We start from the raw sequence: 24,895 nt of genomic DNA on the forward strand, positions 1-24,895 counted from the left end.
GACCTTAAAATCACACAGTTCCAACCCCCTGCCACGGGCAGGGACACCTTCCACTAGACCAGGTTGCTCAAAGCCCCATCCGACCTGGCCTTAAAAAGATGCCTAAACCTACAAAGCAGAGATTCACCTCACATCCGTTCCGTTCAACATGGCACAACCAGCTGGGACAGGGACGCAATACCCAGAACAAGGGAAATATCAACACCCCCACCCCACGTGATCTATCTCAGTGCTTCTCTTCGCTTTCCAAAAAAGATTTTACATTATCTAACCTGATTCTTTTCGCTGCAACTGAAGACTAAATTCACTACTGTTATCCAACTGGGTTGTCCCGGGAATAATCCAGATTCTTCTCTTCTCCACAAGGTGAGAGAAAAAGCTTTTTTTCCCTTCCATATTGTCCATACCATCCTTCAAACAGAGCTCTTCAAACAGAACGTGGTATGCCAGCTGACACCTTATCAATCTGAATGGACTGTTAAATTTTGCCATGTTTGTCATTATGTGCAGGCACAAGGCGTCACTTTGTATGACGTCTGTCCTTTTCATAACAGAATGCCACTTCTGACTCATGTCCTGCTTGTGATATGCCAGTAAATTGGAGTTTTCTCCAAAGAATTGCTACACAGCCAGTTTATTTCCTCTTCTGCGCCTGCGCATTTAGTTTTAATTCTCTCAGCTGCAGTACCTGCTGCTTCCCTGGTTGAACTGCATTCTTCTTTTTGCCTTCTTTCTAAAATGTATCATTACCCCTGGGATCACAACAACCTGGCTCTTCCAGATCTTGTTATCTACAAATGTAAAGAGCAAACTCTCTTCTATTCCCCAGGTCACTAATAAAGATACTGAATAGATGAGACTCAGAACAGATGCTACTGGAATTGTGTTCACTACTAATAGTAATTATTCCACTCTGTAATTCTTCCATTCTGACTGTGAATGGTGTTTTAAGGAGAAAAAAAAAAAAAAAATCCACTTAGTACTTGTACACATTCAGCTTTCCTCAAATTACCAACACTTGCCAATGAAAATACAAGACAGCATCAGAAGTGACATGTAAATTAGGAGCAAAAGAATAGACTCGTAGGTGTCACTGAATCCATGCATAGCATTAGACACATTATCTGCTCTCCATGTCTCAGTCTCCTCATCTGTCAGAGACTGTCACTCTGTCACTTACATTTGAGACCAAGAGACTGCAAATACTATCAGTTTAAGAACCAACAGTGCTACTATGCTGGAGAACACCCTTTTAATGCAGATTACCCATAGCAATCGGGTATGGGTAATCTGCAAATGGGTACCCAAAAGATATCATGCATCTTTTATTGAAATTTTGCATTGCATAACTACATACACATGTATTTGTATAACTAATAGCTATACAACAATCAAATAGCTTTTGTTTCTGTAACTGTCAGTGCTTTATAACACATGAATTCTAAAAGTCTCTTTGGGGTTTATGGTCTCTCAGATCTGAACTCCAGTGCAACACACAGCAATGAACACTTCCTACATGTTTCTTCCCCAAAGCCAGAAAGTTCCTTATTCTAATGACAGCATCAGCGATGATACTTCTTTGATAACTAATTAACAGGTGCACCAACTTACAGACGAATTAACAAGGATGATACTTCTCACCCAGCAAATGCGAAGTGCAATGAACATCTATAAAAGACTAAAATGTTTCAAGCAGCAATTCAGATCAATGTGGAACTTACCTTGAAAATACAGGCCTGCTGAAAACTTGGGTGTACCATAAGTGAGAACAAAGGAGAGAGCTCAAATCAAGTGGCCCTTCTAAACAAGCCTGACAAGCTTTTATTACAAGATAACTGAATTAAGCAAAAACTGGGATACGTGCTTTATCTGACATTTGGGATTTTAGAAGACTGAGGAATAGGAAGACATTTACAGAAAGAATAACATGTAAGGTCATCACCAATAAGAATTGGGTTTTATTCAAGCTATTGACAATAATTGAATTTCATCTTCCTGCCTCAGCCTAGAGTTGTCAATTAATCGAGCCTTGCTTGCATGTGAACATTGCTAGAGGCCTCTTAAAGAATCAGTTGATTACAATTTCTTGGGGTTTTTTTCCTGAAGAGTGAAACAGCATCCCTCCTTCTCAATTTAAGTGATGATCATCTATGCAGGTTTTATTGTATTAAAGCCTCACTTCAATTGATTCACATTTGCCAGATGCTGCCAGAATTGCTGACAGGTGCTTATTGCACTCCAGGTCAGCTTGAAATCTCCATGAGAAGGGATAGTCTGTAGCACCAGAGTCATCCCAGACTCCTGAATGACACCACCACCCCCCCACAAGGTGAAAGGAAGTTTAAAAGAGGAAGCCACATACAAGAGCCTTGCAGGGATGGGAAAAGAGAGAAGCAAAATGGCACCTCTGCTTCACAATAAAACAGACAGTGACATGGGAGTCAGGATGTCACCTCAATCTGCTTTTCAAATGGTTCTGCTCCAGCACATACACTGCTAGAGATTTATTTACAATGAAAGCTTTTAATTGTTTAATTTAAGAAACTACCTGGAAAGGGACAAAGTTGCTGAATGAATTATCTCAGCAGGGTATTTAAAAAAAAAAACAACCAAACCCAAAAACCCCTCAAACCAGCCACACACACAAAAAAAAAACAAAAACAAAAACAAAAAACCACCAAACCCAAAAAAACACTAGAAAAACTTGTTAAATGTCATATTAGCAAACAGTTTAATTTATTAAAATGACTCCAGTACACCTCTGTGCTTCTACAACAGACACGGCATTACACATAACGGGTAAAACATGGTAATGTTCTCAAGGAAGCAGTATCAGGCTCATTAGCACAGAAACATAAGAGCAACAGTATCTTACATCACCTCCCAGCTCAACTTTCTTCTACATGGTGGTTCTGATATTTCTCTGTGGAGCAAGCAGTCAGCTGAACGCAAGTGTGTGGATATGCTTCCAAATCAAAGCTAGGCGAATAAAGCCCTATACTGTCCAAGAGAAAGCAGGTATGCCTCCAGTGTCAGTGTGAGTTGGAAGTAAATGTATTAACAAATTTATGATCCCGGGGGCCTGGGTAGCTGTGGCAGCACAGGCAGGGGAATTCTACATTTTCATCACTCTACAAATGTGATACTTACAGGATGCATGTGGGAAGATTAAGTTTCTCGTATCTTGAAAGATCCTGGCCCCAAAAGACTTGCACACCTGAGTAATATGCTCATAAGAATGACAAGACTTGTACAAGTCTTTGTAAGAGGAGAGTCTTAAAATACATCAGTGGTAATTCAGGGCCAGTCCTTTCTTCTTTACTGGTTATCAAAATTAAATCAACATGGCATTCTATCAACAAAAGAAACATGAGAGATTAATAAGAATCAGAAGACACTGAAGGTGTAAATACAGTGCAAAAGTGTTGGTTTCAGTTTTTAACTGTTACAGCCTGATAATTTTACATTCTGTGCTTTATTTTGAGGGAAAAGCATAGTTCTTGTGTGTCATAATATACACACTTGCATATATATGAGTACATACAATCTTGCTGCAGAATGCAAAGGCTTCCAGTGGCATATGATTTATAGTACTGACTTCTCACATGCAGGGGTTTTTTTTCCCCACACAAAACAAACCAGTTTTAGAGGTGCCCCTTCCCTCTGCATACTGAATGTACGCATTAATGTGTATTCACATGCATTATTGCCCTACCCACTCACTGATTTGTATTAACCAGATTTATTTATTTGTGAGTCATAATTTATCTTTAACACCTAGCCAGAACACTCCAGTGACCACAGTACTCCTGGGTTTTACAGTAACTAATACATCAGTTGGCAGAACATTCTTCATAAAATGACTCAAGTTTTGTTTATTTCATATTGCTTCACTTTTAAAAATCTGTTTAACATACAATTTTCACTGTTAGTACACTTCAGATTTACTGAAATGCAGTAAACTATGAAAGCTCATTATTCAGAAGCACCTAGTCTTTTTTTTTTTGACAATAAATGGAAGCCATCAGCAACAACTGTTGTATGGAGCACTCATCAGGTTAACAGTGCACAGCAGCTAGTATGAGATGAAACTGTTTTCTAAATAGCTAGAAAGACTTCACAAAACAAATTATGTGCGATGTAGTCACTATCCTGCTAAGACAGCGGAGGGATGTATGAACAAAAGCGACACTAGGGTCAGTTCTATCTGTATTATATGTAGCTTTGGTTCAGAAATTCTTTAAGTGTTGTAGAGCACCTGGTTTAGTGACAGAACACATGCGTTTCACAGTGCTAACAGTAGAATGCTAATAAACTATAAACTGCCCATTTAAAATATTAATAGCATTTAATAAAAAAATTTACAGAAACATTCCTGTTGATATATGTGCAGTATAAATGCAAGATCCTTGGCCACAAACTCAAATTGTCTGCATCAGTTTTGTGCTGGCATAACAGCGAAAGTGCTGGGATTCAAGTATGCTTTTCCATATTTATGTTAAGCAACAGAGACTATGTGATGAAGTTTGGGGGATTTTCTGTTCACAAGGCCAGGACGTGAGAATGAAGTGAAACACTGCAGTAACCAAAATGTTTGATTTCCCTCAAATAGAAGGCAATCTAAATGAGGAAAATCACATTTAACAAGCAAAGCAAACCAGCTTCACATACCATCAAGTTATTGCTTCAGCTAGATCAGCTGTACTAAAATACAGGACTACAGGTTGCAATCTGATCTCCACTCACATGAAAAGAAGACGAAATCTACAGTGCAAGTCCTCCACGCGAAAAGATCAAATCGCAAGACCAGAGTCCTGTTTCAGAGGACAGAATTTATTCATCACAAATTGGTCTACGATTTCTTTTGTCTGTAAGTCAGTTTTGACTCTGCAGGTCAGAGTCAAAAGTACATTGTTTCTGATATTTCTGTTCCTAGAGGTTACTACTTCATGCCAATTTAGACCTGCTCAACAACAGAGTACAATATGAACACTTGTTTCTGAAGAACTGCGAAAGTTATTGCTGAAATTTTTAGGGCCAGAATTATTTCACCAAATCAAGTCTTCACTTTTAAAAAACAAATCTGACATCCTATTAATTAAAAACAAAACAAAACCAAACTTAATAGCTTTTTTTCAATTAAATAATCTAAGATTTTACAAGATATTCACATTCAGGCAACTGTCTCCTGACTTTCATCTGGCTGAATGACAGAGGCCATAATAAAAACAAGAACACTACTCTCACATTCTTCATGACAGCAGTGATTAGTGCAGTTTACCACTGCTCTAACAGTGCAAGGTCTGCCTGCTGACAATGTTTCTCACAATCATCTGCTACATGATCATTATTCTCAGATGTCTGTAACTGTTATTCTCATTAGATTTTGGCATTTATGTTAACATTTATGAAAAACTATGGCTTTATCCATGAAGTATTTATCCTGCCTAAGCAATTTTTTTAACCATTTATTTAAAACAGTAGAACTGAATTAGAATTAATTTGTTTATGCCATAAGCTGTGTTGCCACTAAACTCGAGATCTCAGGGTTAGCTACAGATCATCAACATGTGCATTTGTGCATCTGTTACAGTCTTTAAAAGTATAATTAAAACATAACACTGATAAAACTTTATTCTTCATTTTAAGTCTAATTCTAATAATTTATCTTATTTTTTGCAATGTGTTTAATTACCTGTATCCAAAGTGTCATGTGAGTATCACTGTATTACAACAGGTTTGGGACTGTAAGAAACCCATAAATGCATACATAAGAAGGCACTTGTCTTCTAGTAGTTCAAGTCAGAGAAGGCCTTACCCAGACAGTGGCACCTTACGCTTTGAAGGATTAGCAAATGTCCCCAGGCTTTAACAGGGTCTCAAACCCTGTCTTCATGTCCCTGGACAAAGGTGCTATAGGTGGTCTATAATACCATGAAGCTCATGATGAATTCCAGTAGCTTTTGCCTGTTGCGCTGAGGTAGGAACGTAGTGCTTAGTTCCAAAATGGTGTCTCTTCTTTGTGTAGTCTGACTGAAAACCTAAAGCACAGCATGAATACATGTAAGTATCACCATGTTCAAGGGATCTCCTTTCTTTTGTGATGAAAATTTTATGGTCTATAATAAATTTGCCCTCGTTTACAAGACTTTTTTTTTCTTTCTTGAAGGCTTAGATGGCAATGCCTTTAGATATTCATAGAATCATAGAATGGTTTGGGTTGGAAAGGACCTTAAGATCATCTAGTTCCAACCCCTGTACCATGGGGGGGTTATTATACTATTAGAATTCACTCAATGTTGAAGTCCTTCAAGGGGTATGGAAGAAAAGAATCTGAGAAATAAATATAATAAACAGCCAACTATTAACAGCAGGGGATAAAACAAGCATTTAAAAGGCATCTGAATTCAAGATGTAAGCACTTTGATAACAAGAATTCAGATGCTATGCCCTTAATAGATGCTCAGCAGATGCTATCTAGTTCCCCTTTTCCAACAGCAGAATGAATTAAAATATGATCAATTTGATATGTGCTTTCTTTACAGCTCTTACAGGAAGACAACTTTACTATAGGCTTTACTATAGTCTAACTATTGTTAGATTACTTACTACATTAGAATTAAAGACAAATACTTCGAAACCCTTCTCTAGAAATACTCTGTCTAAATGCTGATGCTTCCAAAATTAAAATGCTAAATCCCATCTGGCATTCAGGAAGCTGTATTATTTAGTTGAAAGAAAACTCCTTCATTTGCAAAGTCTAGTTAGGGGATTTAAAATTCAAAATGCTAGTAGTAAAGTGCAAAACTGATCCTTTATTTTAAAGAACACCTGTATCCTCATGGTGGACACTGTGGGCCTATTAGGATGGTTCCCCTGGAGTACCAATCACTGCTAAGTCAAAATTCAGCAATTAATACTTTTTGAAGATATAAGTAGTCCTCCAAAATTAAATGTAGGTGTTACTAAGCACAGAGCATGCTCGCAGCCTTCCAACGTAGTCACTAATGTCCAGTAAGGACATGGAGCAGAGCACAGGAATTTCATTTGCTGTGAACAAAAATGTCTAGTCACTCATCTCTCATCTAGACAGGTTTTCTCAGGGCCAAGAAGTGCCCTGTTCTGCAATGTGTGCTCTTCTCCTACAGCCCTAAGCTTTAAGGAAAGTAAAATGCTCAAACCCCACAATACATTTGCACAGATACATTCACAGATTTTGAACTGACATTAAACAGGTTCCTCGAATTGTCAAAATTGTTCTCACTATTAAAATGAAACTTAGTCTCCAGCTTTGATCACCGCACACTTACCCCAATTTCCTTAAAGACTTTCAATGCGTTTTTCACATGACTGTAGGTAGCACTCTCAGCTGCAAGAAAGAAAACTCAGATATAAACAAACTGCAGTTGGATCTGGGCTACGTTGTGCTAGGAAGAACAGTATAAATCAAATCCAGTTCCAAAACAGTTTAACATACCATATACAGCAACATTCTTCTCCGTCCTGCTTATTAAGTGCCTGTGTAACTTTTGAAGGTATTCAGACTCTGAAACAGGACCACTAAAATTGTGCACAAAGATGACAGCAGAGCTATATGCCTCCAGTAACGGACCCAACAACCTCTGCAGGAAAGTAATGTACTGCTGATGCTCCTGAGACTGGCTCACCTAAGAAAGGGCAACAAGAGCTTAAGTGAGAGAGACCAGTGGAAACAAGTAACGACCTGCAACACAGTACAGAGCAAAGCAGCAGACAAAATAATTCTTAATACAAAAAAAGAGGCACAATACAGAACATTATGAAAGCACAGCAGAAAAGCAGTTTACCACAAGGGACAAAACAGGCACTACACATCACAGATCAATGCTACTTTTTTTCTTCATCAGGGTATTGATAACAAGCTTCCTAAGATAAAATTAAAGACATCGCGCTGTTCTGCAGCCAGCAGAAGGGTTGCCATACATTCACAGAGATGGACGTAAGTTTCTAAATATTAACAAGATATCCTCAAGATATCCTCAATATTACCAAGATATCCTCAGCTCTGTGAGAAAACTTGTATTATGACTAAAATCAACACAATCAATCTATGAAGTGAAATTTAGACTGAAAATAAATACCAGCCAGATGTGCCCCTTTTAGAGCACATGGTGTCAATAAGGAATAAAACATTCAGACACTAAGATACTTAAGCCTTTTTCAGTTTTCATGATAGTAACCATTGTCCTTCCACCTCCTATAAGATTATTTGATGTTTCTTCAGCTGTTTTCCTCATGGGGAGGAGCAAAAGGTGTTTTATTGACTGTAGCAAAATACAACAGACCAACACTGCAACCAATAATAAAAAATAAAAAATTATCATTGCCTCTCCTGCACTAGTGAAGTAGTTTGTATCTCTTGCAACAGGCTTCAATGTTATTAGCCTTAGGATCATATTACCTTCAGGTAGCAATCTCTCTGCTCTTCTCCAAAATCACTGTCTTCATCTTCCTCATCACTTCTCCAAGATAATGGCTCAGGGAGTTTTTTATTCCATTGGTGTTCTGTAAGACTGGGGCTAACGTCCTCCTGATCATCCTGCTTAAATTTGAAAGGCAAAGTGGTAAATAAATAAAGAACTCAAACCCAGGCAAACAATCAATTTTATAATCTCATCTGACTTTACCCATTCGTTAACCAGAATTTAATGAAAGCAGGTGAGACCCAATTATAGGCAGGGTTGAGACAAGCAGGAAGAAATGAAACGTTTGGTGAGAAAGACTGTTGTTCTTTAGTTTGCCCATCACATAAAAATGAAAAAGTGTAGCTGAATCTTCCCACCAGAGGCCATATAGTAGCACTTGCCAAGAAAGTGTTTTCAGTTGCATTAGGGAAGCATTAATATCAATCATTCACCATTACTTGTTCTGCTCAAAGTAGTAGAACAGAAAGATTTTTCCAAAGGTCACCAATGCTAAGTCACTGAAGAAAGACCCCACACAGTTATTGAATTTAGAAATGTGAATCAGGCAAGATTAAAACCAAATGGATAACAGACACCTCATACATGTGATTAGTCAAAATACTCATGACAACAAAAAAAGGCCTCTGCAGCAAAGGAAGAATAACGTCCTTCCAATCTTACATTTTGAATGAAGCAAAGGGCACAAAATCAGTTTAAAAAAAATACCAGAGATGACTAGGTGTTAGGAATATCTCTTAGTTTTTGAAGCAGACACTACAATCACAGGAAAAGAGTTAAAAAAAATAGCAAGGCTCAATGAAGCTCAATTTAATGGGAAATTTATCTATGTGTTAATGTCAGCAGTAAACTGCAATCATTGGAAGGGGCAGAAGCTAGTGACCTTTCCTAGAGAACAGGTTGTAAAACCCCCACAAACATTTCCAGCCTGTTTGAACTCATGAAACAACCACTGCTTACAGTGTTTGCACTGATTATGCAAATTCTTAACATTTTAAAGAGTAAGCAGGTACGGAGATTTTCCAAGTATAAGAAATGTACTGATGGAATATATGTCCTTTTTAAGCATTCAAATGTTGCACTGATGTATATTAGACAACACAGACAAATACTTATATGCTGCCTGATAGCTATCTATATCCCAGCTATAAACAGCAAAGCACCAGACTCCGCAACCAAAACTTACAGAAGAACCCTCAAGACAGGTTTCATGCTTGAGTAGACAGAGGTGCATATCTACTGCAGTCCACACCTATTTTTCTCATCTGGCCCTAGGCATGGAACATACAGGTTTCTTTCTAATTCTCTGATTAGCATTTATTTTTGGATTTATCTTATAATGATTACAATCTAGTGCCTCACAACATGCCAGTAGTTCAGATAAAAAGCAAGCACTAGTAACTCCAAAGGAGAATGTTTAATATCCAGTTGTATTAAGTAAATAGTACCTATGGTTACATACATTAAAAACGGAAGCATGTATCAAAAGGTAAGCAGTAAGATTAGAGTGAAGCAGTGGCCACTGACGAACACACCAGAAGCAGCTCTAGCTTCTGAAACTGGAGAGCTGCAAGAGGAAAGCAGCCAAATGCGTAACTTCTTTTCTACATGCTCTGTAAATTTTGTTACTTCCTCCTGGACATCAAGGTTTGTTTACTGTGCACAAAAAAAGCTGGGGAAGCAAAGGTATGACAAGTCAGCTGCCCCCTGGTCCCCAGGTTTTCTTTACACTGTACACCTATGGCAGATTGTACCATACAGCAACTCCAGTACAACCCTGCAACTGCAAACTGTCCTAGTAGAAGAGGTGTACAATAATTTTGACATTAATGCAAAAGAATCGAAGAAGGACAAAAGATCTGGACTACTGACTGCTGTAGAGTAGAAAGTAAATGTCCATGTAACTATGCTACAGCTTGAAAAGGCTCCAATAATAAAATAAATCCCCATTTTACAAGACCGTATAAAACATGTGTCTTCCTTGGTAGGTTTAATGGTACAATGAAATTACAGAGTCATTAATAGCATCACATGATGACTATACCCAATGATGCTTATAGTGTAGGAACAAACAGTATCAGTCCTGAACTGTTAAGTTAGTACAAGCTTTCAGTAGCAGCACGTACTTAGAACAAGACTCAGAATTAAGAAACACAACTATAGCTAAAGTCAAGTACATAAAACAAAGCTCGGTTAATATCTCTATCACTTTACCTCGGCCACCAGAAGAATGCCGTATTGTATCAGCCTTTCCACGGATTCATGGCAAACTTGATATATCAACTGGCAAGGCTGTACAACATAAAAGAAATACACTGAAAAAATCAGATTCATTATAACCATTATAGCAACACCAGCTCCCTGGTCTGTATGAATGTTTTAGATACAGCACTTATTATTCCTTTTAAACCAGTTATTGAACATTTACCAGCATAATCCCAATGCACCACTCTTATGTTTATCCTGGCAGACATTAAAAAAATTACAGTGAAATAGGATATCTGAAATTTGTCCAATGTTTTCTTAAGAAATGCATTACTACGCTAGTAAAAAAAGGTATCAAATATTCTCCCCTTTTAATCACCTCTAGCCAAATTTTAGTCAAACAATTCCGGAATAAAATCATCGTAAAACTAAAATCATTGAGGCTCATACCAGTGATTTATTTAGAAAAGGAAAGTACACATTTAAGAAATTCCCTTACGTATTTTGAAACTTTGAATAAAAACAAAAAAACCAACCAACCAAACAGAACAACAAAATGCACAACCTCTTTTACATTGTTCACAATCATGTAGGAAATACTTTTTAGGTTAAAATTACTAACTGAAAGCAGAAGGATAAGATCGCCGAAGAGGCCCACCATATGAGCTACATTATTGCAGAGACAAAAATACTAAATTTGGCTTATGCTTCCTTTATAAAGGCAAAAGTCAGAAATATGTGTACAAGTTTAAGAACTAATACAAGAATCCCCAGAATTGTAAGTAATTCTACACATAAAAAAAAAAAAAAAACCACCAACTAGCTTTTAAAATTGCAAGTCTACAGAGTGTAAGTATACTGAGTGTCTTGAGAACTGAGACAGAATCAGCTTTCTTCAGTGTTTTGTAACAAACCAAAAACCAAATTCAGGCCATGTTTAAAGCTGCCACTAAGTACTAGGCGCGGCACACTGACTATTGCGTTCTTATGCAAATTAAGAGTATCTTCAGAATCTGAAGCCTTAGTTCCCAGCATTACTTCAATCATCTATGCAAACCCGTATGAGTTGGCTACTCTTAGAGACTTGTTTTTGTTTAAGTAAAATATTCAAATAGTTTAGACAGAATGCAGATATAGTTATGATGGTCTAATGACACAAGCAACACAAAATCGATTAGAAGGCATTAAGAAGCCCAACATCAAGTTGTGGGAAGCTGACAGAGAGTGAGCAGCTTTTCTTTCTCAGGAAAGTCCTAAAACCAGCACAGCAGAAATGCCACAGGCTCACCCCAGCATCACCCACTTCAGCACTTGCATGGGCAGCAGGCGTGCACTCAGTATGTATCCCTGAAACAGGATCAAACGATGTTGTCACACCTTACCAAGGAAACTAGGTAGTGACAGGAGTTTGGCAAGTTAATTCATGTGTTATCTCAGGCCAGACATCTTTTAGATGAACTCTTCTGACGAACCACATTCATTCAAAAGTTCAGTGATTTCCTTAAAGCAAATGGAACAACGCTATCTTACTTTGTCAAATTATATTCAGCCTCTCGATACCCACTACCATCAGACTGTCCTTACAGTGAACATATCAGAACTGTGACACTTGAAAAAAGCATCAATCAATTTTAAAGTAACATATGCTGTTACAAGCAGAACAAAAATTTAAAACGTAGGCAATTAATGCAATTACTTACCAAAGATACAGTAAATTCATTAGAAAGCAAGTAACACAAGCTGGCAGCTTTTCGGACCAGGTGTTCTTGACTAATCAAACTGGGAGAAGCACCATTAGTACCATTTCTGTACCTCCTACTCTGAACCGCATGAAGACTGCAGGCTACAGCAGAAACAAACATACGCAAAGTTTATTTTTCCAAAGAGCTTTATAGCAAAGGAAACTTAAAACTTATGGTTTGTCTATTTCTAGGCCTAAAAGCAGTCAAACATTACACATGCAACTGAAGAATGAAGGCAGAATTCACCGCTACATTGTTTGTGTCACCAAAGCACAGGTTTTGTTGTGTTCACTCAAACTCTGATAGTGCCTTGCCTATGGTGGTGAGCAATGCACAAATACTTCCAAGGAAGATCAAGGATGATAGCAAAAATGAGTGGAAACATTCCACAAACCAAACACATGGGTTGAAGGGGAGAGGGAAGAAATAAATAAAAGTAAATAACATGCAAAACCGATGAGGTTTTTTTGTGCAGATACTTTGACTTCATGGGTTACAAGAAAACCTTTCCTTGGTAAACCCCAAAACATACCAATAATGGCCTCTTTAATGAATACATGAAGTACTCCATTGCTGTAGAAGTTGAGTTCAAAGACAGCAGGTATTGTTGTGCTGGGAGTGATGAAGAACTCATTGTTTCGGCTTGTGTTCGTGATATTTACACAGTTCCCCAGCAACTGGATGGCATGCATGACAACATCATCTGAGTTCCCTGAAAATCCCAAGTCAAAGTCACGGGCTAAGACCTCCTCCTTCATGGAGAAGAAATCTTCTACCAACCTGGAAAGATCTGTTCCCTAGAAAGAAAAACAGAATCACACAGTGAAACAATTTTTCTGCACAGGAGTTTATCTGTAAACCACAGAACCACATATATAGCAAACACAAACAATACACTAACTATCAATAATCCAAAGCACAACAGTCATATGAGCAAAAATTTTCATGGAGATTTTACACATAGTCCACAGGTTTTGAATTACATACAATTATTTTAAACCCATGCAGCTATATAGGAATGCAAGGGTTTTTTGTTTGCATCTTGGTTTATTTCACAACCTCCAGAGACCTGAGTTGTTGTTCAAGAACTTGTTACAGATAACATATTTACATTACCTATGATAAAAAAATGCACGATCAATTATCTAGCAATATTGTAATTAAAAGAACTGTTCAACTGGCTGGGGACACAAGGAAAAGCTTTTTGTCAAGATGGCTTCAGATCACATTGTAAAATGCTCCATTATTTCAGGAAACTGGAAAGACTAGACTACGGGAATGGTGACACTGTCCTCGACAAGCAAGATTACACATCTGACCACTATTTTTCAATTCGTTCTCAATTTCGGTGCATTAAAAGGTTGAGATTAGAGGGAGAAGGAATTTCAGAAAAAAATGCAAAACAATTGTAGGAGACAAAAATATTTATCCAAGCCCCATGCACAAGGCTTGAGTTAAACACTAGTATCCTTCTGCCACTGTGATATAATATTCTAGTACTGAGGAACAGTAAAACTAACTTCAAAATTAACAGAAGAGGTTCTACCATATTCAATGGTGAATGTGTTTGAGATGTAAAATACGATCTTAATACAATGAACTAAACCCATGAATTCTTCAAAAAAAAGCATAAATACACTTTGAATTATGAAATCTATTTCCACATGAGTGTTTGCACTCTGTCAATAATGGCTTATCTTCACGCATCCACTACTAACTAAAATATTAGCACTCAGACTACCTGAAATCCACTTTAATTTAAATGCATCTTTCTTCTTAGTATTATGCAATAGTAAAATACATGCTGTTTTTTTAATTAACAAGGCCAAAGTAATGTCTGGCTATTTAAGCATGGTAGCCTTACCTGCCTGTGTCTGTACAGCAGCAAACAGGCAACAATGTGGGTAGACATCACAGCACAAGACTTGTTAGCAGCTAGAGGCAAGCAAGATAATTTGTTAAGCACCTATGAAGCTTAGAATATCGTAACAAGAGCACTCATTTAAAAATAAATAAAAATAATAGCAATATTGGCACAGAACTGTACTTTCTGAATTAAATATAAAGTGTATGACGTCTATATGTTAACAATAGTAATCAAATTAATTTGAACTAAGAAGGCTGAGTAAAGCTTAAAGGTTTACTAAGCTAAGTACTGCTTTATGTATGCATGTCTCATACCACAAATCACAGATCTGACTGAAAAACACACCACATAACCTATAAAATCTGGCAACATTGGTCCATGCAGCTAGATGAGTTCATCTTAAATAATGCCATTAAGACACCACAATAACTTCTTAAATGAAGTGATAAGAAATCACATTGTCAATATGACAATGAAACACTTCAGAGTACAGCGAGTTCAGTATACTAGTCCAAGGAATATAAAAGTTAACAAAACAGAATAAAAACGTTGTACTTAATCAGAGAGCTTATTAAATTGTGAAGAGGGAAGGAGGCAGAGAAAGGATAGAAAATTGTCAAGAGAGCATTTGAAGGCATGAAATGATCACCTGAATGGAGAGACTTGGGAAGTACAACATTACAAAACAGCAAGTTAGTTCATGCAATCAGCAAAACAAAACAGGTAGCTGATAGTGATACTATCACACTTACTGAACAAAATATGCTCAGCCAAGTTGGATATCAGTTCTCTTCTGAAGGGTTCACTGGTAATATCCCTGGAGTTGGGCAGTGAGGCCTCTGTACCTTCATCCACAGTATCATTAGGTCTGAATACAGAATAAAAATTCACATTATGACACTTAGACAACAGTACATGAAGCAAACCTGCCTAAAAGGCAGCTTCCACCGTAGCCTCTCTACAAACTAGAAATGGTCTTTTATATGGACCTACAACTTCATAAAGATAAATGACTGATTTTGTCTCTATGAGGACCACACAGGTTTGTGCAAGTCCAGCAAAGACCTCAACCTAAATGTTTATCCATGTAACAAATGCAGATCTAGCCTTTGTGCACAGTTCTGCAGTTCTGAGTGACAGTCACCTCCCTGAGCAAGGGGTACTCAGTCCCAAGTTCTATTTGCTTTGAAATTATATCAAAACCCACCTGAAATGATTTTGAGGTTTAGAAACTAATCCTTAGTTTTTCATTTAGTGTGTCATTTTTTCCCTAAATTATTCAATAAAATTGAAAATTAAACCAACAGAGCTCACTAAAATTAAAAAAGAAAAAAGCCTCCTTGAGCTTATTTAAACAGAGCTCTCCAGAAAGAATGCAACTCTCATAATAAATTGCAGTTACAATTATCAAAGTTTTTAGTTTTCCTATACACAATGGGGAGTTGGGGAATTAAAGCACTGCTTGGAATGTAACATAAAAAACTAAAAAACCAAGCAAACTCCAACCTGCCTTCTCTCTCTCCAACACCCAAAAAATCTGTACCTTGATGGAAGTATAGCTGGTAACAAAGCTTGTTCCAAAGAAAGAGGAGCAGGCACAGGTTTTTGGCTTTGGCTGTTTACATATTCCTGTGAAGAGAAGACTTATTATTTTTTTTTTTTAGTACTTTTCCCACTTTATTCTTGCATTCCACTGATAATATTATTATATGAAAAAGCCAATTACTAAAAAAAAAAATGCAACTGCAATTAAAAATAGCTTACATTACAAGCAGTAATTAGGTCACAGAAATGAAAAGTTTTCAACAGTTTATTTGCTTTTGATTTTATTCTATGAAAAGGCAGACTTTTCACAGCAAGAAATCTGTACTTCATAAAAATCACTGCAAAAAAAGAATACATAAACCCTGTCAGTACCGTGCTGGGAACAACTCCTTTGAGACTAGCTTCGCCATGATTAAATTAATGAGAACTGCCTTCATTAACATGAGTGAGAGCAAAGTAATATCCATTCAGAACCAACATGGAGACTGTAATTATTGCTTGCTGCTGCTTTCCTCAAACATCAGGATAGGGAACTTCTCCATAGGTAAACACTAGCATAGATACTCCAGTTGTAAGACCCCTTACAGTGCCACAAACTAAAGCACCCAGGAAGCAGGGAGGGTACCACATGCTTGGAATTCTTGAATCCCTAACTTCTCAAAAGCCAAACACCTCTCCTTACAGGTTAGCATTTACATTATTCTGTTTTCAGGACACTGTGTTCTTGCAGTTTCTATAAAGACTGGAAAACTAAAGAGCCACTTAACCTGCTGGTCAGGAAAACAGTTCCCTCCCAGGAAAGCCGCTTAAAAGACTTTCACAGCCAGCTCACACTCCCCTGCTTCTAAGCCTGTGCCCACAGAACTACAGATGCCCAAAATTAACCCCCAAAGCTCATCTCCTTTAGAAAAACCTGCAGTAACATAACTTCAAATTAAAAATAAAGTTACACTTCTGCAAATCTTGGTTAAGGCATACTTTAAAAAAAAAGTATGTGATTTATTACCTTTTTGGAGTACAAAACTGAATACAGAGACAAATGAAACCTGAAGGAGGTTGCTGGGAAGGTACAGAGTGATTAGCATTTCACTAGATTAAGCAGGCAGATAACCTTCTTTTCCTTACACTGATCCAAGAACAACTGTTAACTCCCCACCAAGAATAGCCCAAGCCTTCTCCTTTGGAAGTGAATTAATATCTTTCCCTACTACGCTAATTATAATGCAGTGCAGACGGTCACAGTAGTTTCATGCTGTGGTAATTGAACTCTCCAAAGCTCTCCAACCTACTGCTTTGCTGAGAGAAGTAGGGCAGAAAGAAGAACACCTAATTAATTTGAATAATGTTCTAGTAGGCTGTCGTTACAGTAGCTAATCTTATTAAAGTCACACTAAAAATAAGGTATACTGTAGCAGAACACAAGATTAATGAAATGCAGATAAGTACAGTACTGGCAGATTCTGCAAAGAGATCAGAGAAAATTTAAGTGAAGGCAGATACTTCTGCACCACCCCATTCCCTGAGAAACTACACAACAGTATTTGGTGAGCTAGTGTAGGTAATAGTTGTAAACTAATAACAAACTATGACTCAAAGAACGTGCAAATTTTTATGACATATTATCCATGATATTTTTATAGCTACTGATTTACTTAGCAATTTTAAAAGTCCAGTGAGATAAATGCCCTTCCTCAACAATAGCGTAAGCCAATTAATTACTTGAACTGGAGAACAGTATTCAGTTTCCTTCAACTCCAAATGTCTCTTCAAAGTAAAGGATTACTACATGTTGCAAGGATCATTTTAAAGATTCTCACCCCAGTGAGAATACTTACACCAGTTCAAAACTAAATAACACTTTATACCAGCTCCGACGCTATTTCAACTTAACACAAATGTGTCCAAAGACTCACACATTCGGCAAAACAGGGATACTTTTGTCCCACCAGAATGGACTTCAGCAGATAATGCTTGTGATGATAACCCACAAAGAGAAAATGCAAAATAAATGTGTCCCACTATTGAAACACTGAAAATGTCAAGCCTGAAGAAGGATCTTCAAAATATTAAACTTACTTTTAAGGAAAATGGTTGTGCAAAATCTACTCTGACACACCCATAATTCTTCCGCAGCATTCTGAAGACTCCTCTAGCTATACTCCAAATACTTTCATTCTTCTTAGGCTTGCCCTGGAAAACAGAGCTGGTTGATTTGGCTTTTATGTTTCCAATTTGCAATTAAAAGGTTATGACTAAAATTAAAATGCATGTGACAGCAGACAAAACAGGCTGAATCTTCTGACACACCTTATAACTTCAATTAAATCTAGAGAACTATTTTTTTCCATAGATAACAAGTAACATGTTCGAGTGGGTATGTCATTAATTTGCATTTAGAAATATGTCATCCATACCTCAGCACTCCCCATTAGAGAAGTTTTGTGATTCATGACTCTACATCCTACAACACTAACACCAAGGACATGAGACAGAAGACTACTAGCACATCATTTAACTATGTAACACATTTTCCTGCACATAAACAGAAAATCCCCTAGGCAAAACAAGTTGTTAAATTGCTCTTACCAGCTGTTCACTGTTATAGTGACCTTCAATTATGCGATCATAGGAGATTCCCACAGGTATAATTAGGACATCAGGAGTAGCATTTGAGAAGAGAGCATCCACTACCACAGATAAAAGACCTGCTCTAGCACCAGATGTCTTTCCACTTCGAGACCGTGTGCCTTCCAAGAATATTTCTAAAAACTGCTGCTGTCTCAACAATTCTTCTATGTGCTAAATACAAAAAGATTGGAAAAGAAGAAAAAATAAATATCTAATTATACTGTCAAATTCACATTTGAAATACATTGTCTGCAACCATTTCCTTTTACAAACACTGGAAGATCATGAGTTGGCATGAATACTTGTAAAAAAAACAAAAGCAATGATTAATCCTTGACATAAACCCAGACCAAACTGCAACTGAACTTGCTTAAATATACAAGCAGTGTAATGCCATTTGTTCAGGAACAGCATCTCTAGCAACAGCTGATCTAGTCAATTTGCATACATCAATCCTTCTGTTTCCTCAGTACATCCTATTTTCCAAGATGCAAATACAGCTATTATACTGAATGGTACAAAGGATTACAACAACCCATCATAAACAGAGACTTCCATTAAGTTATAGAATCAGTGTACTGAATTTGCCCCAGTACAAAAGAAATCAGAGAAAAGAGCTTAAGTTTAGCATTAATTCAGAGGGCATTAATTCCACTGTCTTTAATAAGGATTATACAAGGTGAAAACCTGTTCATCCTTGAAGATGCTGGGCATTCAATTATTGTTTATTCTATACAGTCAAGATTACATACAGAAATATATCCTTTTTCTGCAGCATGAAATCTAAGACAAATTCAAAGCAGTAAAAAACATACTGACAGAACCCACTTTCCCACTTGCCAATGGACTGAAATGCTACCTAGAGAAACAAAGACAAGAAATACGTACCACGTAGAGCAAAGCTCTGTAGAGGAAGTCCTTACGACCATCAGGACTCTGATCTAATTTTCGACGTATGAAAAATCCTCCTAGCTTGCGGATCAATGTGCTACATGATAAAGAAGAATTATACTCTTTGATTTTAGTTTGTAGGAAACTACTACACATCCAGTACAGAATTCCTAGCACACAACAGGAACTGAAATCACTGAAATTTTCAGAGACTAAGATGTATTACACTATTTGCACATGATGGGACCACACAAATATTACTCTATTTAACTTAAGAAACGGGCTTCTCTATGCTGTCTTGCCTCACTTGCCAGACCCCTTGCCCTCTGCATCGACCCTGACTGGGAGACCCTTCTACATTGAGATGTTGGTGACTCACATAACAGTTAAGCTGAGTTGGCCCAAGTCTGTGCTGTGCTGCGCATAGAGCATGGCCCTTGTGCCTATGTTGTACTGCACATACCCCTTGGCTGCAGGATCAGCTCAGCCAACTAATTTTAACAGAATGGCCTGCAGGCAGCGTCCAGTTGGCACCAGCAGTTACACCACCTGCGTGTCTTTGCCTTTGTCCAACAGTGCAGCAAGAAGTTCTCATGAGAACATTCTTTCCACTTGACAGAAGAAATTATGAATAGAGTTCCTTTCCTATAAGAAAATCCTATACTAACTCAAGCCACCAAAATGAGCAACCCTTTCTGCAGACAGGGTCTGCACAATGTGCTGTGTGTGGATCGGAGGCCCACTGGATGCTGCACAACTTGGGGTTCCCAGTGACCAAAGGGACGTTAGACTACCTACGTTAGTCTCTCTTTCTTTATACTGGTAGCCCTAACAGATATAATTTTAATTGATATTTCATAGACTCTGAATGCCTTTCTTACTGGGATCATCACGACCAGCACCTACTGGTGCAAAACACCCTCTAAGCCAAGGTATCCCCCTTCTTTCCTCATAATTTCCTGCAATATCCAGTGGATTTTTCAGAAATCAGTTATCTCCAAATTCTGTCTTACTAGCAAAATACTACCTAAAAGACTGTAGGTTCTTCAGCCACCAGAAATATAATTTAAAGAGAGACCAAACTGGAGTACTTTTGCACAAAGTATTACACACTAGGTACTGCTGCTGCCCAGCAGATCATTGAACTTCACAAAGAAGAGATGTCCATTCACAACACTTTCACATACTCATCTTTCCTAATCCCCTACCCACTTTGAGACTCCTAGAAGAAAGGAATATCCTTCCTTATGCTACTTAGGTTATGACAGAATTTCTCAGAAGGATTTTGTTATGCTCTCTGAGGATGTAATAGGAACCAAAAGAGTTCTAAACGATAGCCCAATAATACTCAGATTATCTGACACTTGGACAATATGATATATGGAGTAATAGGTCTCCTGAAGTTCCCCCCCTCAGTCTTTTTTCACAGAATCACAAAATCGTTAGGGTTGGAAGGGACAAATAAAGGAGAGGTTATTACCTGAAGATGGGGATGTTGAGATTGTTCCCTGCAGCAATGTAGGGTGCTTTGATGTTATGGCAGAAAAGAATGAATGTAAGGAGCAGGTAGTCAATGTGAGATTTGTGAACAGGCAAGAAGATAAGAGGTAAATTCATCTATGGTGGGGAGAGAAGGAGAAAGAAAGAGAAGACAATTGGTAAGATATGTAGAATGTTACTCCTTTTCTGAAATCAATCACTGAGATTGCTAGCATCGTGTTATCAGAACTGATGGTATTTTCTGGTTACCATCACTTTTAGTTCTGGTTTTCATTCAGCTGTGGCACAAGAACATTTTAGTCAACTGTACTTCCTAATTTTCACGGCTGTAGTTTTTAGTTGTATGCATTACATTCACAATGATCAATATTCCCAATTTCTTCAGACAACAATCAAACAATTAAAGGGATGTGACTAGATCATCAGTGTCACCAAAGCACTTCTATTTCTTTCTATTAGATATTAACAAGGATCTATGAATAGTGGGGTTCCCAAACACCGTAATCAAAAGATAAGAGAAAATAATAGGAACCTTTTTTTGTTTCATTTATCTAATCCATCTTTCTAAAGAAAACCCTGCAAAAAGAATCAATTAATTTGAGTGTAAAGAAAATAGCAGAATTTAGGAGTTATTTTGATCAATTTCAATAAATATTGAAGGACTGGGAACAAATTTCTAGTAAGAAATGGAAGTTTATTTCTTAAAGATTTTTATTCCAAATTAAGGCAAGAGTGAAAAATCCCAAATAGACTACTCCTAATTTATTACTGAATGCCTCAGCACAAAAAACAAAATTATGCTGGCTGAAGGTTATCCGCAATAATCATTCAGCCTGATAGTTCAAATTTGATCCTAAATCAAAGGTAAAACCAGAGTTCACATAGCATTTTAGCTTACACAACTCAAAGAGCATTATATTTAATTAAAAACTCTATTTCATGCATATGAGACAGGTTTCTCTACAATCTGGTATCATACAGACTTAACAGAACTCTTCTCAAAAGAGAAAAGTGCTCTAAGCATTATTAGAAACTACATCAGAAATTTATGTTATTAGATTTTTCCCAGCCTCCCTTACCTCTGTTGCTGCTTTGACCATTTCTATTTGACCTCTGTGGATCTGAATATTCCAGAAAAAGCTGTTAAACAACTTCAGTAACACCCAGCCAGTCAACCTGAAGTAAGAACAAACACAATTCAAAAAGCTCCGTTCCTTTCTGCCTCCCTCTCATATTGCTTCTATATGCCAAAAGGCAAAGCCGTAAAATCTCACGACTTCATATTCGAACAAAATTACTATAAAATCCAACTGCTTAACAAGTTTTTGCCTATCAGCTAAGCCATGGTTAGTAACCACATTTCAGCCTCCTGCAGTTATGACACAAATCTTGTTAGTGTCAACCTCAGTGAAGGCTGTTCAAAGGGCAAAGACCACTTACCATATAGGACAAATTAATGGTGGTTGTATAATCAACTATAATAACTAAGTCAGTTAGGGGACACATTAGGTGACAGTGTGTATCTGGTCTTGTGGGGGAACTTAATATAGTTAGAAAAATATGGGGTTTGCATCATGAAAGTTGGTGAAGGGGACTAGGAACATGACAGAGACAAATTCATCCTTAATAGTAAGGGGTAGACACCAGAGTAGAAGATTTTATCTAAGGCACTCTCTGGGTTCTGATATTCAGTGGGCTAGTGAAAAAAAGATCTTTCACAGTCTAAGATGCTGCAGCTAGCTGCTCTCACCCATATGAGCCTGAAACAACGAAGGATACTAATATTGGTCGAAGCACTAGCACCAAACTTAGCTTCAGAAGAAAAAAACCAAACATGCCTGTATTTAACCTTATCCCTTGAAAAGCCAGATCATTTCTGCTGCATCTGAAAATGAAGACTAACTACTCTGTCATTAGTTAACATTAGAACAGGGATTTTTTATGAATAATGCATTATTTTTTAGAATAGTTAATATTTATGAATGTGTTACAGGCTCTGCTGGTATAACACAGAGAGCGCTTTCTACCCATTGACAATACTGATGAGCCATTTTTCTTACCTGATTAAAGCAGGTGACACATTTGCTACCATTTCCTGGAGAATTTTCCTCGCTTTTTTCTTCACTTTGTTGATAGCTTTAGGATCTGTTTGAGCAAAACTACCTGGAGTACTTGGTTCAGAAGCTTCATCTACAATGGCCTTCTGGACTCTAACATTCAAAAGTAAAACATACGAGACAATCACACAACAGAAGTGTTCAAGACACAAACAGCTGGGAATGAGCTACGTATCACTACAGGAGCAACTTGCAGGCATAAAAGAATACGCACACTGAAATATCGTGCACTCCAAATGCATTAAATTTAATTCAGTAGTTTTCTAAGCTCTGATTAAATAGGTGGACAATTGGTAAATGCACTCAAAGTTGACCATATAGAACAGTATGTACACTGTTCACAGGTAATGATATTAAAAGATCACTGATTTCAGAAACTGTTAATAAAGTTAAAATGCAGAAGGAATAGCTGAAATATCTTTGTTAGTATTTTTTCTGTCACAGCAATTTCACTTACCTTATTAGACACATTTATGCAGTTGCTATTTTGCACTTCTATAGTATCCTCGCCCCCGAATTCTCACTTTTACAAAGTGTAACTGAATTTTATAAGGGCTCTTTTCCCCACTTAAAACATATCTAAGAGAGATTAACACACCACAACAATCTGCTTTGCTTTACAAAAGCAACACTATGATCTTCAGATGGGACTTGAACATTAAAAATTCAGGACAGTTAGGAATGTTAATGTAGGCAGTGTGTGCCCTCTGACAAAAGTAGACTCAAGGAGTGGGCAGCTGAATTGCTTTGTGTCCAGGGAAAAGTGATACCTTAATAGCTTATCAGGGGCTCAGCATGCCATTTAAAATGCAGTACATGAAACAGAAAAAAAAGCCCCACAAAGTAAAGGGTGGGTATTTCATTCTATAGCCTTTTTCCAGTTTTGCCTCATGCTCTTGGTGTATACTCAGGGTACTCTAAAATGAAATGCTGCTTTCCTATTACTTCTGAAACACCGGCAATTTCTGATGACTGTGGTATGACTTTAATGGTAATGATTTACATGAATTACATAAACAAACATTTGAAGAGTTCCCATGTAGCAATTTATTTTTCCATGTACTCTCTGCTGTCCACCCACTATGCATCATTCATTTGCAGCATTATAGCTCTTAATCTCCCCTTATACTATTCAAATGGAAATTGCAAGCTACAGACCTGAAAAGCTGTGCTGAAGATACTGCACCCTCTACTATTTTCAAAGTCTGATTTTCAAAACCTGCCATTTCCAAATTCTTAAATCATATTATAATGTATCAGTCATTCAGGGGAAAAAAAAAAAAAAATTAGTTTGTTTTACATTATCTTACCTGCTGTTATTCAGCACATTTTCTGTAATATTCTTGGCAAACATACCCTTATGAACATCCCTCTCTTGCACAAAAAGGACATAACAAAAGCGTCTCGCAAGCCAGCCTCTGTACCTACAAAAATATGAAGGGTATTTGAGTGTGACCCTCAAAATATTTCACCACAAAAAAAAAAGAAATAATATTACAAACACCTAAAATGCAATTAGGAAGCAAAAGTAAGTAAAGATTTATGAAAGGCTGCCTAAAAGCTTCTCTATCTTCTAGTAAATAGCCAATATGTTAATATTATGGATCATATAATTGATGCATAGCATTAAGTATCCAACACAGCTGGGATCTGCATTACTTCAACTCAGGGTGGTACTGCGCTTAAAACATCTATAGTATCACATGAAAGTAGCTACAAACCAGCATATACATTTTGTCTGTCCGCTGGAATCAACTCCCCAGCTCAGCAAAGACATAAGAAGAGGCAGTGCCGATTCCCAATTCAGTGATTTTCCAACAAGGAATGAAAATGCCCAGCTAACAGGTTTGTCAACTTCTTCATGAAATACTGAGTTCTCTTGAGAAAGCCGTCCACATACACACAGCGAAAACTCTCACAGACACTTCTGAAAGTATG

At 37.4% G+C, this 24,895-nt stretch overlaps 1 protein-coding gene across 11 annotated transcripts in view; it reads right to left on the minus strand.

Annotated features, from left to right (window-relative positions):
* Positions 1–2,707: 2,707 nt before the first annotated feature.
* The window catches only part of GPAM (glycerol-3-phosphate acyltransferase, mitochondrial), a 44,908-nt gene continuing 22,720 nt past the window's right edge, over positions 2,708–24,895 (minus strand). For 10 of the 11 annotated variants that reach the window (XM_030487276.1, XM_030487272.1, XM_030487274.1 and 7 more), the window contains 17 exons: positions 24,268–24,381; positions 22,901–23,050; positions 21,920–22,016; positions 20,821–20,957; positions 19,338–19,437; positions 18,408–18,620; positions 17,898–18,011; positions 15,820–15,905; positions 15,029–15,144; positions 14,274–14,344; positions 12,942–13,206; positions 12,368–12,510; positions 10,677–10,754; positions 8,441–8,581; positions 7,478–7,667; positions 7,311–7,369; positions 2,708–6,041 (listed from right to left, as the gene is read on the minus strand). In XM_030487276.1, the coding sequence (XP_030343136.1) occupies positions 5,925–6,041; positions 7,311–7,369; positions 7,478–7,667; positions 8,441–8,581; positions 10,677–10,754; positions 12,368–12,510; positions 12,942–13,206; positions 14,274–14,344; positions 15,029–15,144; positions 15,820–15,905; positions 17,898–18,011; positions 18,408–18,620; positions 19,338–19,437; positions 20,821–20,957; positions 21,920–22,016; positions 22,901–23,050; positions 24,268–24,381 (2,191 nt within the window). In that variant the 3' untranslated portion in view covers positions 2,708–5,924. The remainder of the gene's footprint in view (positions 6,042–7,310; positions 7,370–7,477; positions 7,668–8,440; positions 8,582–10,676; positions 10,755–12,367; positions 12,511–12,941; positions 13,207–14,273; positions 14,345–15,028; positions 15,145–15,819; positions 15,906–17,897; positions 18,012–18,407; positions 18,621–19,337; positions 19,438–20,820; positions 20,958–21,919; positions 22,017–22,900; positions 23,051–24,267; positions 24,382–24,895) is intronic. The other variant, XM_030487268.1, reaches the window with a different exon arrangement.

This window comes from Strigops habroptila, chromosome 5, assembly GCF_004027225.2.
Source record: "Strigops habroptila isolate Jane chromosome 5, bStrHab1.2.pri, whole genome shotgun sequence".
Taxonomy (NCBI): domain Eukaryota; kingdom Metazoa; phylum Chordata; class Aves; order Psittaciformes; family Psittacidae; genus Strigops; species Strigops habroptila.